Raw genomic sequence first — 20,750 nt, 5'->3', positions numbered from 1 at the left:
ACCTCCTCCGGTAGCGAGTTCCAGGCACCCACTACCCTCTGCGTAAAAAACTTGCCTCGTACATCTACTCTAAACCTTGCCCCTTTCACCTTAAACCTATGCCCCCTAGTAATTGACCCCTCTACCCTGGGGAAAAGCCTCTGACTATCCACTCTGTCTATGCCCCTCATAATTTTGTAGACCTCTATCAGGTCTCCCCTCAACCTCCTTCGTTCCAGTGAGAACAAACCGAGTTTATTCAACCGCTCCTCATAGCTAATGCCCTCCATACCAGGCAACATTCTGGTAAATCTCTTCTGCACCCTCTCTAAAGCCTCCACATCCTTCTGGTAGTGTGGCGACCAGAATTGAACACTATGCTCCAAGTGTGGCCTAACTAAGGTTCTATACAGCTGCAACATGACTTGCCAATTCTTATACTCAATGCCCCGGCCAATGAAGGCAAGCATGCCGTATGCCTTCTTGACTACCTTCTCCACCTGTGTTGCCCCTTTCAATGACCTGTGGATCTGTACTCCTCGATCTCTTTGACTTTCAATACTCTTGAGGGTTCTACCATTCACTGTATATTCCCTACCTGCATTAGACCTTCCAAAATGCATTACCTCACATTTGTCCGGATTAAACTCCATCTGCCATCTCTCCGCCCAAGTCTCCAAACAATCTAAATCCTGCTGTATCCTCTGACAGTCCTCATCGCTATCCGCAATTCCACCAACCTTTGTGTCGTCTGCAAACTTACTAATCAGACCAGTTACATTTTCCTCCAAATCATTTATATATACTACAAAGAGCAAAGGTCCCAGCACTGATCCCTGTGGAACACCACTGGTCACAGCCCTCCAATTAGAAAAGCATCCTTCCATTGCTACTCTCTGCCTTCTATGACCTAGCCAGTTCTGTATCCACCTTGTCAGCTCACCCCTGATCCCGTGTGACTTCACCTTTTGTACTAGTCTACCATGAGGGACCTTGTCAAAGGCCTTACTGAAGTCCATATAGACAACATCCACTGCCCTACCTGCATCAATCATCTTAGTGACCTCCTCGAAAAACTCTATCAAGTTAGTGAGACACGTCCTCCCCTTCACAAAACCATGCTGCCTCTCACTAATACGTCCATTTGCTTCCAAATGGGTATAGATCCTGTCTCGAAGAATTCTCTCCAGTAATTTCCCTACCACTGAAGTAAGGCTCACCGGCCTGTAGTTCCCTGGATTATCCTTGCTACCCTTCTTAAACAGAGGAACAACATTGGCTATTCTCCAGTCCTCCGGGACATCCCCTGAAGACAGTGAGGCTCCAAAGATTTCTGTCAAGGCCTCAGCAGAGAAGATGAAATATGAATGTCAGCTAGCTAGTAATTTAAAAGATGATTGCAAGAGGTTTTTTTTGATAGTTAAAAGGTAAGAGAGAAGCAAGAATGGACATTGGACCATTGGAAAATGAGTCTGCAGAAGTAGTAATAGGAAACAAAGAAATGGCAGAGGAACTGAATAGGTACTTTGCACAGTGGAAGACACCCGTAGTATACCAGAACTTCAAGAGGGTCAAGGGACAGAGGTGAGTGTAGTGGCCATCACCAAGGAGAAGGTTGTGGGAAAACTAAAAGGTCTGAAGGTGGATAAATCACCTGGACCGGATGACTACACCCCAGAGTTTTAAAGGAGATTGCGGAGGAGATTGTGCAGGTGGTGACCTTTCAGGAATCACTGGAGGCGGGGAGGGTCCCAGAGGATTGGAAAATGGCTAATTTAACACCCCTGTTCAAGAAGGGAGAGAGGCAGAAGACAGGAAATTATAGGCCGATTAGTCTGACTTTGGTTGTTGGTAAGATTTTAGAGTCTATTATTAAGAATGAGATGCGGAGCACTTAGAAGTGCATAATAGAAGGGCTGAGTCAGCATGGCTTCACCAAGGGGAGGCCAAGAATTCAGTTAGAATTCTTTGAGGAGGTAACGAGGAAGTTAGAATGAGGAGAACCACTGGACGTGATTTATTTGGATTTCCAGAAAACCTTTGACAAAGTGTTGTACAGGAGGCTGCTAAATAAGATACGAGCCCATGGTGTTAGGGGCAAGGTACTGGCATAGATAGAGGATTTACTGACATGCAGAAGGCAGAGAGTGGGGATAAAGGGATCATTTTAGGATGCCAGCCGGTGACTAGTGGTGTTCCGCAGGGGTCAGTGTTGAGACTACAGCTATTAACGATATACATTAAAGACCTGGAAGAAGGAACTGAAGGCACTGTTGCTAAGTTCGCAGATGATACAAAGATATGTAGAGTGACAGGCTGTGTTTAAGAGAGGCTGCAGAAGGACCTGGACAGGCTAGAAGAGTGGGCAAAGAAGTGGCACATGGAATGCCATGTAGAAAAGTGAGAGGTTATGCACATTGGAAGGAGGAATGGAGGCATAGTCGATTTTCTAAATGGGAAAAGGCTTCGGAAATCAGAAGCACAAAGGGACTTAGGACTCCTAATTCAGGATTCTCTTAAGGTCATCATGCAGTTAGGAAGGCAAATGCAATGTTAGCATTAATGTCGAGAGGGCTAGAATACTAGAGCAGGGATGCACTATTGAGGCTGTATAAGGCTCAAGTCAGACCCCATTTGGATTATTGTGAGCAGTTTTGACCCTGTATCTCAGGAAGGATGTGCTGGCCTTGGAGAGGGTCCAGAGGAGGTTAAGAATGATCCCCGGATTGAAGGACTTGTCATATGAGGAATGGTTGAGGACTCTGGGTCTGTTCTTAAGTTTAGACGGATGAGGGGGGAATCGCATTGAAACCATCTCAGTGGTTAGCATTGCTGCCTCATGGCGCCGGGTTCGATCCCGGCCCGAGATCACTGTCTGTGTGGAGTTTGCACATTCTCCCGTGTCTGTGTGGGTCTCACCCCCACAATCCAAATATGTGCAGGGTAGGTGGATTGGCCACACTAAATTGCCCCTTAATTGTAAAAATAATTTAAAATAAAAAAAAGAGTACTGATAGGCCTGGATAGAGTGGATGTGGAGAGAATATTTCCACTTATAGGAAAACTAGAAGCAGAGGGCACAGCCTCAGACTGAAGAGACAATCCTTTAAAACTGAGATGAGGAGGAATTCCTTCAGCCATGGGGTGGTGAATCTGTGGAACTCTTTGCCGCAGAAGGCTGTGGAGGCCAAATCACTGAGTGTCTTTAAGACAGAGTTAGATAGGTTCTTGATGAATAAGGGGAACAGGGGTTAAGGGGAGAAGGCAGGAAAATGGGGATGAGAAAATATCAGCCATGATTGAATGGCGGAGCAGACTCGATGGGCCGAGTGGCCTGATTCCGCTCCTATGTTTTACGGTTTTATGGTCTATATTCCTCCTGCATCCCATCCCTTCACTTGATTACTGCTTAATTTGAAAGTTCTCTTGTTGCACTGTTGTATCAAATTAACTCTCTCTCTCTGTCCATTCCTGCAGAAGAGTCCCTACCTCTTCACTTACCAAAACAACAACTATGAAGACAGTCTGAACGTGGAGGCGTGGATGTCCAGCTGGGTGGTAAACTACTTCCCCAGTGAATTGTCTCCAACTTCACATCTTCTATCTCCGCCACCTCCTCCCTTGTTCGGTTCCTTCGGTCTTCTTGTCTCTTGTCTAACTCTTTCAGCTCCCTTTCACAACCTGGATTACCCACATGTGCAGAGTATCATTTTGACGGCACAAGACTTTATTTCCTCTGTTTCTAAATTATTTTCTTTCCCTCTTCACTATAAGACGGCTCTCTGCAGCCTTGTTGCTGGTGAAGATTAACCTATCAGATATGACCTTTCACCTAGGAGTTCTGAACCAATCACGTTCAAACAGATTACCTGCTGTTCACTTTCTGTTTTTATGTGACTGTATTAATTTAAATGAATAAGGCATCAACAGTGTTCTTTCAATAAATTTATGCTTCATTTTGAACTAGGATTCGGGCAGTGAAGTGACTTGTACGGAACGGGACCCCTCTAATACTGTTCCAGTTTCAGGTACATGATTACATTAACGTCAGTCAGATTCAATCTCAGACTATTCAGCTACTGGAAAGCAACAGGTATGCAAGACATATTGGCCATAATTGCTGGCGGTGGGATTCGCCAGTCCTGCCTGGCAGCTCACCCCTGCCCATGGGTTTCCCGGCGGCGTGGGGTAGCTTCAATTGGAATTCACTCGACAGCGACAGGAATAGAGAATCCTGCCACCAGTGAACGGGGCTCCGCCTGCCGCTGCCGAGATTCACGGGGCTGGGAGGCCGGAGAGTCCCGTCCGTTGTCTCAAGAAGGTGGGATAAGCAACTATTGAGGTTCTCGGAGGGGAGAAAGCACTTGCGCCAGCCTCCTCTTGTTCGTCCATTACTTCACGTCAAGATTTCATTCTTACTGTGGGAGAAGCCAACTCCCCTGGGAATTTTCCTCCAACGCCCTCGCAGGTAACACTGGTCTCTCCCAGTCCAGGTGCTGTGTCACTCGGACGTGGTAACACAGGAACAGGCTTTCAGCCCCAAAAACGTGTTCTCCCATTCGGATGTTATCCATCTCATAGAAACGTAGAAAATAGGAGCAGGAGTGGCCATTTGATCCTTCGCACCTGCTCCACCATTCACTATGATCATGGTGGATCCTCTATTTCAACGCCATACCCCTTGGCATCTTTAGAGTTCTAGAACTCTAGTCTCGCTAGTTTCAACATATAAATGAAACGAGTGGAAGGCTTGCTCAGTCAAATAGGTTGACTTGTGGGGGAGGGGCGGTCACTCAGCAGGCAGCAACAGGAATTCGCTCAGGTCAGGAATGGGCATGGGAATCGGGCTCAGAGGGTGTCAGCAAAAATCAGGCCAATCAGAGATTCACAAAAACTGCATGCACCAGTTTGACCAAGTCTGATTCCTTCTGCAGCTAAAGTCACTTTGGTCAATTTCCTCAGCTTTGTGGCTGTTTGAGGAATTACAAAAGCAGCACTGGCTCGAATGAGGTGATGGACGCTCATTAACATGGATGGATTGGGACGGTAAAATGATGCCAAATATCCATGGACTTTCTGACACACCCCACCCCACCACACCAGTTGGAGCGCAATGGAAGGGTAGCAAATTAAGCCAAATTAGAGATCTTGATATTGTTCACAGAGGGGGCATTGCACTATATCAAAAGTGAAATAGACTTGGGCCTACCGTGGAGACAAGGACACAGCCTGAACTCTCAAAGACGAAAAGGCCACATTTTAGCCCAAAAACGTTTAGCCAGTCGATTTCTAACCAGGACAACCTCCAGATAACCTTTCAGCCTTTCCAATTTGGCAGGCATGTGAGATGCCGCCCTAGTAGTACAGACAGTGCCATGGAGTGATAACGAAGGAATATTCCTCTGACCATGCCAGGCTTAGCGGCATAGGTTATCGTCAAGAGCAAATATTTGTTTAAGGGCTGAATTTGTCTGTGGTCTTTCAGGCCTCCAGAAGCAAAATAATTCACTCTGCCATCCTTTGTTCAGTTTCTGATTAAACAGTGTGATTAACCTTTCTTTCATCAATAGAGTAAGATAAGTTTGAACGTTTCCTTACGACCAGCCTCCGATTGAAATATCAGCTGCCTCACTCAATAGTTAATCAAGAAATCACACAAAACACGAAGGGTGTCCGCAGTGATAAATGTCTTTTTCAGCTGTTATCATTGCAGCTGCCCTGTGTGGAACCTGGTTTGAAGTGCTTTAGATTGGCTGTAAATGCTTTTTTAATGTAGGTTCAAATACATAGATACAGGGCAGGATGGAGAGTGGAATAAATAGACTGGAGGCGATGGGTCCAAACCTAAAGTTCTCACCTAAGACCCCATGAGAATCTTTGGAATAAATTCCACGCCAATAGAACTGCTGGGGTGGATTCTTCATTCAACATTGCTCCGATCAGGAATTCCGATTAAGCGGAGAATGGAGCGGAGAGGGGTTTGGCCCCCACAGTGAGCTACCCGCCCTGCACTGACAGGAAGATGCAAATCAAACATTTAAATAAATGTTAATGTCCCTAACAGGCTCGAAAACTGAGTCTCCATGCCCCATTATGCTCTGACCGCCACACGGAAAATCCACCAGGCGGGCTTTGGTGTAAGTTTTTCCTAGCGTGACCCTGACACCGTGGACCCCGAGGTTGGTCAAGGGTGTCAACACTTAACTGAGGTATCCCCCAAAATCCATCAGAAGGCCCCCCCTCCCCTCCCCCACAATGCAGATCCTTCCCCCACCAATGACAAGTAGGGGCATGCTGCTCCCCCCAGCATGGTAATAACGGTTCACCCCCTCCCCCGCCACAACACACACGGATGAGGGTGACCCATTTCTGCGGCGAAAAAGAGGAAGTGAAAACCCTTAGTTCCTTTCGGTGTGTTGAAGAGCTGTCAATCGTAGCAAGAGTGTTCATAAACATTGTGGTGAACATCAATGAAGGGTACTTGAGATGCATTCAACCGTGAAGGGAAAGATAAATAAACAAACCCCAATGAAACTGTCAATCACTGGCTAGTGAAATGAATTGCTGTGTGAAAAGGAATGGAAAATTTGCATTTCAAAGGCTATCAAGGCATTTGAAGCTGTTTCAAGTGCATTTGGCTTTCCAGGAAGCCTCTGATACTTGTAACAGCTGCTGCTTCAAACTTTTGTCTGAGGCAGTAAATGTTAGGGAAGGGTACGTCAAAATGCAGTGACTTTTCACTCTACTGCCTGGACTGCTCTTTAGCTTTGAGGCAGGGGTGACAGAGAAAGGTCTCTGCTGAGGGTCCCTGATGGAGGTGACTGATGGAGGCCTCTGATGGGGGTGTCTCAGATGGGAGTCTTTGATTGGGGTCTCTGATGAGTGTTCTGATGAGGGTGATTGATAGGTGGGGCTGGAGGAGGGGCGGTTGGGTCACCCATATGCATGTGTGCTGTTGGGGGGGGGGGGGAGGGTGACCCGTTATTCCAGTGGTGGAGGGGGGAGGATGCCCCTACTTGTCAGGAGCGGGGGGGGGGGGCTGAATTTTCATTGTGAGGGGAGGTGCCCGGCACCGGACCTCGGTATACTTTATACCAGGACTTTGATGGAATATGCTGAGCTCTCCCCCATGAATAAATTAGCATGATGAAAGGGAGAGATGCACATACCGGGCACTGCTGTGAGTGCCAGCGGAAACCAGTGATGATCCTCCACTGGAGGGAGCACTTAGGCTCCAAAACGGATCATCCTGGTCCCAGTTTCTAAACTGTTGCCAGCATTATTACCCCGAGGTAAATCTAAAGCCTGAACATCTTCAAGCACTGGCTTTTTGTGCTTAATTATCCTCTCGTTTTGGCTTCAGTCACCGTAGGTTCAAAGTTGTCCTTTTCTTTCTCCGCTAGCCCACAAGCTCAGACCGGCGGACATAAAGGTGATCGCTGCACTTGGGGACTCCATCACGGTGAGTCAGCATAACATGGCTTTGTGTTTTGTTTCAGTGGAAAGAAAATCCCTTTGTGGGGGTTGACCTGGCAGACATTATTTACAATGCTCGCTTTCCGGAACCTTCTATCTGCAGCCACGTGGGTACCAGAGCATCCTCAACCCACGCTGTCAAACAAACGTTTTGGGGGTACTGGCTAGCCAGCTGCTACTTACTAAGTTAGACATCAGAGCCAGAGAATTCTGATAATTTAAAGTCTGTCCTAATTTCTCAGGGTCGTGTCCTGGGCCTAATCACCTTCATTTGCTTCACCAATCGCCTTTCCTCCATCATAAGGTCAGAAGTGAGAATGTTCGCTGATGATTGCACAATGTTCAGAGACCGCTCACAATTCCTCAGATACTGAAGCAGTGCATGGCCAAATGCAGCAAGACCTGGACAATAGTAGCATTCGTGCCACACAAGTGCCAGGCAATGGCCATCTCCAAAAAAAGAGAATCTAACCATTGCCCCTGACGTTCAATGTCTTTGAATCCTGCACTATCAATATCCTGGGGGCTTACCATTGGCAACAAGCTGAACTGGACTAGCCATTTGAATGCTGCGGCTACAAAAGCTGGACAAAAGGCAGTAAATAACTCACCTCCTGACTCCCCAAAGCCTAACCACCATCTACAAGGCACAGATCAGGGGTGGGATTCTCCAATAATGGGGCTATGTCCCCATGCCGGCGTGAAAACCGGCGCCAACCACTCCGACATCAACGGCCCCTGAAAGTGAGGAATTCTCACCTTTCTAGAGGGCTAGGTTGACGCCGGAGTGGTTGACGCCGGTTTTGCCGGCACCAGAGTGCCGGCGCGAGTTCACGGATGCGCGGAATGGCCGGCGTATTTCTGCGCATGCGAAGGACGGCCGGCGTATTTCCACACATGCGCGGGGGTTCCCTTCTTCGCACCGGCCCCCGGCAAAATGGCGGAGCCCTACAGGGGCCCGGTGCGGAGGAAAGAAGGCCCCCACGGAACCAGCCTTCCCGCCAATCGGTAGGCCCCAATCATGGGCGAGGCCATCGTGGGGGGCCCCCCCCCCTGGGTCGGATCGCCCCAGGATGGCCCCCGCACACTTACCTGTCAGGTCCCGCCGTGTGTGAGGTGAGTGATTCACGCCGGCGCGACCCGGCCGAGCTCGTTGGCTACTGGCCCGTTGGGGCCCGGAGAATGGTCGCTGTCAACGACCCCTGACCGGCGTGGCGGGAATCCCACCGGCCCCCAAAAGACGACGGTGGAGAATAGGGAAGCCGGCGTTGGGGCGGGATTCGCGCCTCCCCCCGGGGATTCTCCGACCTGGCCCAGGAGTGTAATGGAATATTCTCCACTTGCCTGGATGAATGCAGCTCCAACGGCATCCAAGAAGCTCAACACCATTCAGGACAAAGCAACCCGCTTGATTGGTACCCCGTCCACAAGACTCACTCCCTCCACCATCGATGCACAGTAGCAGCCATGTGTACCATCAACAAAATGCACTGCAGGAACTCAGCAACTCCTTGGGCAACACCGTCCAAACCCATGACCACTACCATCTAGAAGGGAAGTAGATCCATGGATACTCCACCGCTTGGAAGTTCCCCTCCAAGCCACTCACCATCCTGACTTGGAAATATATCATCGTTCCTTCAATGTCACTGTGTCAAAATCCAGGAACTCCCTTCCTAACAGCAGTGAGGGTGTACCTACACCACATGGACGGCAGCGGTTCAATGAGGCAGTTCACCACCACCTTCTCCAGGGCAAGGGCAATTAGGGACGGGCAATAACCGCTGGCCTAGCCAGCGAGCGACAAAGAAAGAAAAAAAGAATTACTCTCCCTGGCTTCAGTACCTACTTGAACAAGAGGAGGGATGGTGGAAAGAGTCATAGTTGACCTGAAAAATATATATTAAACTTTGAGTTTAAGTTATCTTCAAAATGAGTTTTGTCTTTAAGGCCTGTTGCTCTGTTTCTTTTCAGCTGACATGAACATAGAACATACAATGTAGAAGGAGGCCATTCGGCCCATCGAGTCTGCACCGACCCACTTAAGCCCTCACTTCCACCCTATCCCCGTAACACAATAACCCCTCCTAACCTTTTTGGTCACTTCGGGCAATTTATCATGGCCAATCCTCCTAACCTGCACGTCTTTGGACTGTGAGAGGAAACCGGAGCACCCGGAGGAAACCCAGGCAGACGCAGGGAGAACGTGCAGACTCCGCACAGCCAATAGTAGCGGGAAGAACGTGCAGACTCCGCATGTTCCCAGCGGGGAATTGAACTTGGGACCCTGGTGCTGTGAAGCCACAGTGCTAGCCACTTGTGCTACCGTGCTGCCCACAAGATCAATTACATGGAGCTTAGAGAAACAGGCCAGGGATTACTCTCCTCCCACTGTACCTCACCCTCTTACATATTTTTCTATTCCTTGTCCATTTACGCACTTTCAAATTCTGTCATTCCATCCAATTACTCTGTGAATTGATGCATAAGCAGCGATTAAGGTGCCAGCATAGAAAATGCTACTGGCACTTGAGAGGAGATTACAATTTTCATTCAAATTTTAAAATTGTCCCATTTATTACCATTCTTCACATGTGGCCTGAGATAAAAACCAACATCAGCCCACAGTCTTTTTTCAATTATTGAGTAGGTTATCCAATCCCTCGAACCTGCTCTGCCATTCAATAAGATCAGGGCTAACCTTCTACACCAACCCTACATTCCTGCCCTATCCTCACATCCCTTGATACCCTTTGTGTCCAAAAATCTATTGATCACAACTTTGAACATACTCAGTGGTTGAACATGAATGATCTGTTGAGCTGCTCGCAGAAAAATACTTTTCACTGTACCTCAGTACACGTGACAATAAACAAATCCAATCCAAAAAGAAAATTGCTTATTGTCACAAGTATGCTTCAAATGAAGTTACTATGAAAAGCCCCTAGTCGCCACATCCCGGCGCCTGTTCGGGGAGGCTGGTACGGGAATTGAACCGTGCTGCTGGCCTGCCTTGGTCTGCTTTAAAAGCCAGCTATTTAGCCCAGTGTGCTATAGCTCAAAAGCTTAACAGCCTTCTCCCGGGTCACTGTCCGTGTGGAGTTTGCACATTCTCCCCATGTCTGCGTGGGTCTCACCCCCACAACCTAAAAAGATGTGCAGGTAGGTGATTGGCCATGCTGAATTGCCCCTTAATTGGAAAAGAAGAATTGGGTACTCTAAATTTCTTTTTTTAAATAGCCTTCTGAGTGAAGGATTTTCTCCTCATCTCAGTCCTAAAAAGCTGCTCCTGAGACTCTGCCCCCTAGTTCTAGATTCTCAAGCCTGAGGAAACAGCGTGTGAGCATTCAGTCTGTCAAGTCTGCCAAGAAGTGTATACATTTCAATGCCAAGCTCTCCACTGAGGTACCAAGATGAGGCTAGATGTCTGCTTGCCAAACTGTCAAGGTAATTGGAAGGAGAGAATCTGGTGAGCTTCCCTCATGATCTCTCTGGCGATCAGCTGAGTATAGTGCTGGGCAGTGGCCAGCAGGAAGGCCCCTTGCTCCTGTCTCTTGGTTTCCTGAACAGCTGCATGAAAAAAAAATCTCAGGCAGGAACAAAGTGCAATTTGTGCCTTTATTGGGAATGTAACATCTAAGAAGTGACCACAGAGCTTCGGAGCTTGCCGATTGTCTTGCTGGATGAGAATCATAGAATCCCTACAGTGCATAAGTAGGCCATTCATCCCATTGAGTCTGCACCGACTCTCCAAAGGGGCATCCTACCTAGGCCCACGCATCCGCCTCTACCCCGATAACCCCACCTAACCTTTTGGACACTAAAGGTCAATTTAGCTTGGCAGTCCACCTAACTTGCACATATTTGGACTGTGGAAGGAAACCGGAGCACCCGGAGGGAGCCCATGCAGACACGGGGAGAACGTACAAACTCCACACAGACTGTCACCCAAGGTCGGAATTGAATCCGGGTCCCTGGCGTCGTGAGGCAACAGTGCTAACCACTGTGCCGCCCGCCCTGAATGAGGCACTGAATCAAACAAACCGACAGTGTAAATTGTTTTGGAAGTCTTCAGCATGAGTTTTGACAATTGTGATTTTCACCCCATGCTATAGTCAGCTAATGGAGCAGCATCAAAGCCCGGTGATCTTCTCGGCGTTATCACTCAGTACAGAGGACTTTCCTGGAGGTTAGTAACTTTTGCTATCCCTTTCTCTTCAGTTCGATAAGTAAAGCCCTGACATTTTGTCCTCGGCTGTCTATTTATTGCTAATCTTTAAATGAGATTTCCTAAATAGCGTTGTATGATAATGGTTCCTCATGGATTTATGAATGGGACACCATGCTTGACAAACCTGTTGGCGTTTTCTGAGGATGCTACTAACGTAATTGATAGAGGGGAATTGGTGGATATTGTGTACGTGGATTTTCAGAAGACTTTCAATAAATGCTCCTCAAGAGGTTGGTTGGCAAAATTAAAGCTCATGAGATAGGAGGGAACATATTTGCATGGGTTAATGATTGGTTAACAGGCAGGAAACGGAGAGTAGGAATCATTCTCACAGTGGCAGGCTGTGGCTAGTGGGGTACCTCAAGGTTCAGTGCTTGGGACCCAGCCGTTCGCAATATATATCAACGATTTGAATGTGGGGGACAAATGTAATATTTCCAAGTTTGCAGATGATACAAAGCTAGGTTGGAATATGTGTTGTGAGGAAAATGCAAAGTGGCTTGAAGAGGATTGGACAGATTTTGTGAGTGGACAAAGGACATGGCAGGAATATAATGTGGAAAAATGTGGTTATCCATTTTGGTAGAAGGAACAGATATGCAGAGTATTTCTTAAATGGTGAGGCATTAGAAGGTGTAGATAAGGGACCTGGGTGACCTCACCCATTTGTCACTGAAGGCTAACATGCAGGTGCAGTAAACAACTAGGAAGGCTATTGGTATGTTAGCCTTTATCACAAGAGGATTTGAATACAGAGGTAACAAAGCATTGCTTCAATTGTATAACACCTTGGTTAGACTGCACCGGGGGTACTGTGTGCAGTTTTGGTCCCCTTACCTAAGGAACAAAATTGCCATAGAGGGAATGAAGCAAAGGTTGACCAGACATGTACCTGGGCTGGCAGGACTGTCCTAAAACAAGAGATTGGGGAAATTGGGTCTGTGTTGTCCAGTGTTTTGAAGAATGAGAGGTGTTCCCATTGAAACGTGTAAAACACTTGAAGGGATAGACACTAAATGCAGGTAAGATGTTTCTCTGGGTGGGGAGTTTAGAACCAGGGGCAACATTTTAAAAACAAGGGGATGCCACTTGGGACTGCGATGAGGAGAGTTTCTTTATTCAAAGAGGTGTGAATCATTGGAACTTTCTAATCCTATGTCCAGTGGAACTCAGTCACTGAATATGTTTAAAGCAGAGATTGACATTTTCTAAATACCAATGACATAAAGGGATATAGGGACCAGGTGGGACAAAGGCATTGAAGTGGATAATCAGACATAATTGCATTGAATAAAAGAACAGGATCAATGGACTGAATGGCCCACTGCTGCTCCTGTGTTCCTATGAGGAATATCTAAGCCTGACATTCCTGGTGAATCCCATCCCTATTGTCCGATCTGAAGCACATTTTACCACATCTCTGAATCTCCATCAAAATATTCTCTTTTTAAGAGCTTCAAACACTGTCGTCTTGACACGCACAACAATAACCTGCGTTATATAACATGTTTAATATACTAAAGGACATTTCAGAGCAGCATAGTCAGACAAAACCTAACACAAGCCAAAGAAGAAGGCAGGAGATCAGGTGACCAGTCATTTTGTTAAAGTGGTAGATTTTGACAAGAGAAAGACTTACATTTATATATAACACTTTTGACAACCTCAGAATCTCCTCAAGTGCTTTATAAGTAACAAAATAATATGTAACAAAAACAGAACGTGCTGGACAATCTCAGCAGGTCTGACATATGTAGAGAGAGAAGAGAGCTAACATTTCGAGTCTGGATGACTCTTTGTCAAAGCTGGAGAGAACTGGAAATAGAGTCAGATTTATGCTTTTGTGGGGGGTAGGGGGGGTGGCCGGGGGGGGGGGGGGGGGGAGGGGGGTAGGGGTTGGTCGAGCAGTGGGGCTGGATAGAGACCCAGCGATAGGTGGAGATTGATAAAGATGTCATGGACAAAAAGACAAAGGGATTGCAAACGGTGGTGATCAAGGCTAAAGAGAATGCTGACAGTGGTACATCAAGCGATCAGAATATGTTAATAGTAATATTTAATGTGTAATCCATCTTGTAATGCAGAAAATGCAGCAGGCAATTTGCATATAACAAGCTCCCACAATCTGCAAATGTGATAGCAAACAGCTAATCTGATTTAAGGATGTTAATTGTGAGGTAGATATTGGATGGGACAGGCAGGGACATTCTTCAAAATAACGTTACGGGATATTTTTCTATCCATCCGAGAGAGCAGACAGGGCCTCAGGTTAATGTTTCATCCGAAAAGCAGTACCTCCAAAAGTCCAGCATTCCTTCAGCACTGCACTGGACGATTGCGCTCAAACCCCGAGAGTGGGACTCGAACCCACAACCTTCTGACACAGCCGGGTCTGACTCAGGCCCAATCCGATGAATGCCTGAAAAGGGAAGAGAGAGTTGGGAGAGGTGGCGAGGTTTAGGGAGGGAATTCCATAGCTTGAAGCCTAGGTGGCTGAAGGCACGGGCGACGTTGCGGGAGGTAATGGGAATCGGGAATGTGGAAGAGGCCAGGATTGGCGGAGCAGAGAGAGCTCGGAGAATTGTGGGGCTTCATGGAGGTTACAGAGATAGAATGGAGCGAGGCCATGGAGGAATTGGAATAATTGTGTGAATTAAACAAATAAATCAGCCTGGGCAGTCCTGTTGTTTGATTGGCAAGCTTACATCTATTTTCCACCTGATAAGTGGCATATCAATATCTACCCCAATGTGCTAGGGTGCTGCTCGTGTTTTATTTCCATTTCATGGTCAATGTGAGAATTCCACTGCATTTGGAATCAAAGAGAAATTCACCTTTTGTCTTCCGCAGCATCGGGGGAGATGGGAATATAACAACTGTCACCACGTTGGCTAGTAAGTAGAACATGTTCTATTCATCAATACTATTTATTCAGGCCCTTCTTACCTCACTCTCAATGCCAGGGGCCATTGACTGTCCTGGCTGAAGGCTCCTGTAGATATCTGGCACGTAGGGCCTGCCCTGGGAGGGGTCTGCGGAAGTCACAGAATCACACACTGCAGAAGAGGCTCTTCAGCCCATCGGGTCTGCACCGACACATCAAAAACACCTGACCTGCCTACCTAATCCTGTTTGCCAGCACTTGGCCCATAGCCTTGAATGTTATGACGAGCCACGTGCTGATCCAGGTACTTTTTAAATGATGTGAAGCATCCCGCGTCTACCAGCCTCCCAGGCAGTGCGTCCCAGACCGTCACCACCCTCTGGGTAAAATCCCCAGGGATTTCCTCAAGTCCCCCTAACCTACCTGCCCCTTACCTTGAACTTGTGACCCCTCGCAACTGACCCTTCAACTAAGAGAAACAGTTGCTCCCTATCCACCCTGTCCCTGCCCCTCATAATATTGTACATCTCGATCAGGTCACCCCTCAGCCTTCTCTACTCCAACAAAAAAAAAACAAGCCCATCCAATCTCACTTCATTGCTCAAATTCTCCATCCCAGGCAACATCCTGGTGAATGGCCTCTGCACCTCCTCCATTGCAATCACATCCTTCCTATAATGTGATGACCAGAATTACACACAATACTCCAGCTGTGGCCTCACCAAAGTTCTATACAACTCCATCATGACCTCCCTGCTTTTGTAATCTATGTCTCAATTGATAAAGGTAAGGGTCCCATAAGCCTTTTTCACCAACCTATTAACCTAACCTTCTGCTTTCAGAGATCTATAGACAAATGAGCCAAGCTCCTTTTGTTCCTCAGAACTTCCCAGTGTCAGGCCATTCATTGAATACTTCCTTGACACATTACTCCTTCCAAAGTGTATCACCTCACACTTTTCAGGGTTAAATTCCATCTGCCACTTATCCACCCATTTGACCATCCCGTCTATATCTTCCTGTAACCCAAGACACTCAACCTCACTGTTAACCACCAGCCCATTCTTTGTGTCAGCCGCAAATTTACTGATCCTGCCCCCCACATAGTCATCTATGTTGTTCATATAAATGATGAATAATAGGGGGCTCAGCACAGATCCCTGTGGTACACCACTGGGCACTGGTTTCCAGGATCTAAAGTAGCCGTCTATCATCACCCTCTGTCTCCTACAGCTAAACCAATTTTGAATCCACCTTATAAAATTACCCAGTATCCCATGTGCATTTGCCACCTTTAGAAGTTTCCCATGTGGGATTTTGTCAAAGGCTTTGCTGAAACCCATATAAACTACATCAACTGCACTACCTCATCTACACACCTGGCCACCAGCATGACCTCTCTCTCTGACAAAGCCATGCTGACTATCCCTGATCAAACTAAAGTGGAGATAGATTCTCTCCTTCAGAATATTGTCCAATGGTTTCCCTACCACCGACGTGAGACTCACTGGTCTGTAGTTCCCTGGCTTATTGCTACAACTCTTCTTAAATAGTGGAACCACATTAGCTGTTCTTGAGTCCTCTGGCACCTCCCCGTGACCAGAGAGGAATTGAAAATTTGGGTTAGAGCCCCGGCAATTTCCTCCCTCACCTCCCACAGCAACATAGGACACAATTCATCCGGACCTGGAGATTTGTCCACTTGTAAGCTTGCCAACACCTCCAATACCTTGTCACTCCCTATGTCAATTTGCTGAGGAACTTCATAGTCTCTCCCCGAGTTCCATACCTATATCCTCATACCCTTGGGTGAAGATGGATGTGAAGTGTCCATTCAACACCCTACCAATGTCCTCTGGCTCCACCACAGATTGCCTGCTTGGTCCCTAATGGGCCCTACTCTGTCCCTGGTTATCCTCTTGCCATTGATATACTTATAGAATATCTTGGGATTTTCCTTACTGGGTCAGTTTGGTTCTCGCCTGGTGTTTCGCTCTTCTGAAGCAACTCTGGCAGTCTAAGTCTGAGCTTTGGCTTCCCGCCCTCAATTCCACTCGTGAAAGGCCTGCCTTCAGGTTTTAGCCAATGTCCTCTCATCTTATACTCCCCAACTGGCTGCAATAGTGTCTATCCCCTATCAGTTTCCTTCAATAACCTGAAAACGTCAAACATTCTAAATTCCAGACAACCGTCGTTTGTGTAATTTCTTTTCTCTTTGTTCGTTCATGGCACTTTGCCAGCATTTATTGCCCATCCTTAATTGCCCATCAGGGGGCAGTTAAGACATTGCTGTGAGTCTGGAGTCACATGTAGGCCAGGCCAGGTAAGGCCGGCAGATTTCCTTCCCCAAAGGACATTAGTGAACCAGATGGGTTTTTACGACAATCGACAATAGTTTCATGGTCATCGTTAGATCTTTAATTCCAGATTTTATTGAATTCAAATTTCACCATCGGCAGCGGCGGGATTTGAATCTGGATCCCCAGAGCATTACTCAGGGTCTCTGGTTAACTAGTCCAGTGACAAGACCACTGCGCCACCGCCTCCCTGCAAGTGATAATGTAACCCTTGAAGTCCGGGCTGGTTTAGCACACTGGGCTAAATCGCTGGCTTTTAAAGCAGACCAAGCGGGCCAGCAGCACGGTTCAATTCCCGTACCGGCCTCCCCGAACAGGCGCCGGAATGTGGCGACTAGGGGCTTTTCACAGTAACTTCATTGAAGCCTACTTGTGACAATAAGCGATTTTCATTTCATTTCATTTCATTTCAAGGGTCATTCTAGTAAACCCACCTTGCACTCCCTCCAAGGCCACTTTTACCCTCTTGTGTACTAGTAGTCTACAGCTTAAGATCAGCATTTCATTAACAGAGGAGTGAGCTTGTTTGGTACACCTGAAGCTGGGATTCGGTAACCCCTACAGGTGTATTGTGACAACAGAGTCTGCAGAATGTAAGGGAGATTTCACCAGTGAGGCTACATTGATGGCACCTCGTCCCCCCCCCTTCCCCCCCCACCCACTCCACCCCCACTATCATGTTAAGCACACTGAGATAACACGGGCTGCAGCTGGATACAGCTATAACTCAAGTAGACTCCAGACCTTGAAGTTAGTTCAGTTTGATTTATTGAACCTGTCACACAGTTAACACAGTTCCCTGTGAGTTCGACTCTCTGTTAACCTAAGTGTGATTTCTCTATCTGACTGAACCAGACTAGCTCTTAGCCACGTGCTGTATGCGTTACGTGATATGAACACCGGACTCACTCTGTAGATGTCCCTAGTAGAAAGAGGCGGACTGTGAGTGTCCCGTGCCTTTTATAGTGGGAAACCACCCCCAAGTGTTCTGCCTGCTGAACACCCACAATCTCAGCCACCAAATAGAATAAGAAGAGTTATATCCCAGGTTGAAGAACAGCCCCGATGCTGGTCTACATCATTATCTCTTGAGCGTTGAAGGGGTCAATCTTCTGGAATTCCCAACCCAACAGGTGCAGCATCAGCCAAAGGACATTCAGTGATGTGATGAATGAACCCAACACAGGGGGTCAAGAGGGAAGGGTAATAAATGGCGTCTTGTCAACATCATCCAAATCCAAAGAGCCAAATTAAAAAGTTTCTCCTATCTGGGGCTCAGCAGGTATCTGTAGGTGAAACTGTATGCCAACTTCTTACCTGCTCCATTTACAGTTCCACACTTGTTTATGCCTGTTTATGCCTACCATGTGAGGGAGTCTCTTAGGTTTGCGAGTATTTAGAGTGCGCACTTCCATTTTACTTGGATTTTACACTTTAATACCTTTCCAGATATTCTCCGTGAATTTAACCCTTCGTTGGTTGGATATTCCACTGGCACCGGTCATCAAGACACCCCTCAGTCTTTCTTGAATCAGGCTGTGGCAGGCGCCACAGCTGGGTGAGTGTAAACTCTCTGAGTTGTTACATGGGTGCCTGGTCTTGTCATCCCTGGGTTATTACATGCACTCCGTCATAACATCCTGGAGTTGAAATAGCACGGGGTGGGGGATTTTCCTCTTCTGTTTTTGGCATACGGGAATGGCAGAGGGGGCGGAGAATGGAGGGGGAGTCCCAAACTGGCATTTGCAATGGGGGGGGGGGGAATTCCCCGCTCAATTGTCCCTGCTTCCTTCCAGTGACGCAGTGGAGTTTGGGCCATGTCAGCGGGGTTTACCACAAGATTTATAAAACGGGGAATTGGCAAAGAGAACCCGCCGGGGTCACCGAGGTAAGTACCAGGGAGGAAAGGGCCCATGGGGGCGTTGTTAGGTGATTCGTTTCCATGGTGGTTGGTGGAGGAGGCGGGGTGGGGAATTCCGTGATGGGGAGGTGGAGAGTTCCATTTAGGGGATTCAGTGCCGGGGGAGGGTGTGTGCTCGGGGGGGGGGGGGGGTCCTCGTTCCTACTTTTATCATCTTCGCATTATTTAAAAATGGTGCCATGATTGAGCCCAGCCCAAATGTGCCCGCCCTGCCAGCACGACGTTGTGCGAACCGCTCCTTCATTTTTCTTTTGTCTCAGTGTTTGATAATGTGGTGGGAAAAGCCGGCAGTATATCTGGCGGGCTACACTCCGTCTTTCCTGCCTGAGATCCCACTTAGACCAAAACTGAGAACATTCTGTCCCACATGTGCGATTGGGTAAATCTAAGGTACTGCGCACCTTTGCACTCATGTTTGGTTGCCACCTTCAGTGTGGGTGAAGAATAGTGCATGTTGGGAAAAATGGCTCTCAGTCATTCCATGCCCCAGTTCTTAAGGTCATCTTATGAGTGCAGCACGGCAATGTTTTGTAGACGTACTCCACTAGTGGGAGTGAACCAAGGCTCTTCTTCACGAGGGCAACCAAATGTAATGGAGTTATGATCTGGGAAAAATGCCAGTTGGTTGTCATGGACAATATAGATTATATTTACAAGGCCAATGTTCTGGAGTATTGTGTTCAGTTTTAGTCTCCTCACCTGAGAAAGGACGTACTGGCGCTGGAGGGTGTGCAGAGGGGATTCACTAGGTTAACCCCAGATCTGAAGAGGTTGGATTACGAGGAGAGGTTGAGTAGGCTGGGACTCTACTCGTTGGAATTTAGAAGGATGAGGGGGGATCTTATAGAAACCTATAAAATTATGAAGGGAATAGATAGGATAGATGAGGGCAGGTTGTTTCCACTGGAGGGTGAAAGCAGAACTAGGGGGCATAGCCTCAAAATAAGGGGAAGTAGATTTAGGACTGAGCTTAGGAGGAAATTCTTTACCCAAAGGGTTGTGAATCTATGGAATTCCTTGCCCAGTGAAGCAGTAGAGGCTCCTTCATTAAATGTTTTTAAGATAAAGATAGATAGTTTTTTGAAGAATAAAGGGATTAAGGGTTTATGGTGTTCGGGCCGGAAAGTGGAGCTGAGTCCACAAAAGATCAGCCATGATCTAATTGAATGGTGGAGCAGGCTCGAGGGGCCAGATGGCCTACTCCTGCTCCTAGTTCTTGTGTTCTTATGTTCTTATGTCTTCCTTGTCACTTAAAAAGGAGGAACAGGAGGGAAATCTATGAAGTGCATTAAAAGCCGCAAGCAAGTGAATCAGTTTGACAATGTTCTCCAGTATCAAATCTCAACCAGCTGAGGAAACCCTGTTTAGCTCGCAGTTTGCTGATTGTATCTTCTCTTATTCCTCTACATTTCACAGGGAGTTGATGGTCCAAGTCAGGGAACTGGTGAAGCTGATGAAAAATGATTCGGTAAATTTTATTACAATTAATCCCCACCGTTTCAGGTTTATCCAAAGCTGCCCATATTGTGAGAACAGCATGCCATTGTTAGGATTGGATTTGGATTTATTGTCACGTATACCGAGGTACGGTGAAAATTAGTGTTCTACGTACAGTCCAGACAGATCGTTCCGTACATGAAAAAACATAGGACATACAGGGGCATGTTTGCCCCATTGCCTGGCACCAAATTGGCATTCAGTCTCACTCAGAGAACTAATAATAATCTTTATTGTCACAAGTAGGCTTACATTAACACTGCAATGAAGTTACTGTGAAAAAACCCTAGTCGCCACATTATGTACCTGTTTGGGTACACAGAGGGAGAATTCAGAATGTCCAAATTACCTAATAGCATGTCTTTCGAGACTTGTGGGAGGAAACCGGAGCACCCGGAGGAACCC

The 20,750-nt window shown here is 47.2% G+C and overlaps 1 protein-coding gene across 1 annotated transcript in view; it reads left to right on the top strand.

Annotated features, from left to right (window-relative positions):
• Positions 1–20,750, top strand: part of plb1 (phospholipase B1) — a 288,667-nt gene that overhangs the window by 66,848 nt on the left and 201,069 nt on the right. Inside the window, exons 16-22 of the mRNA XM_072500134.1 lie at positions 3,457–3,537; positions 3,947–4,007; positions 7,383–7,441; positions 11,571–11,644; positions 14,537–14,580; positions 18,377–18,485; positions 20,265–20,316. Of these exons, the coding sequence (XP_072356235.1) occupies positions 3,457–3,537; positions 3,947–4,007; positions 7,383–7,441; positions 11,571–11,644; positions 14,537–14,580; positions 18,377–18,485; positions 20,265–20,316 (480 nt within the window). The remainder of the gene's footprint in view (positions 1–3,456; positions 3,538–3,946; positions 4,008–7,382; positions 7,442–11,570; positions 11,645–14,536; positions 14,581–18,376; positions 18,486–20,264; positions 20,317–20,750) is intronic.

This window comes from Scyliorhinus torazame, chromosome 4, assembly GCF_047496885.1.
Source record: "Scyliorhinus torazame isolate Kashiwa2021f chromosome 4, sScyTor2.1, whole genome shotgun sequence".
NCBI classification, from domain to species: domain Eukaryota; kingdom Metazoa; phylum Chordata; class Chondrichthyes; order Carcharhiniformes; family Scyliorhinidae; genus Scyliorhinus; species Scyliorhinus torazame.
Note: the sequence above shows the minus strand (reverse complement) of the source record. Positions and strands in the feature narration are given on the sequence as shown.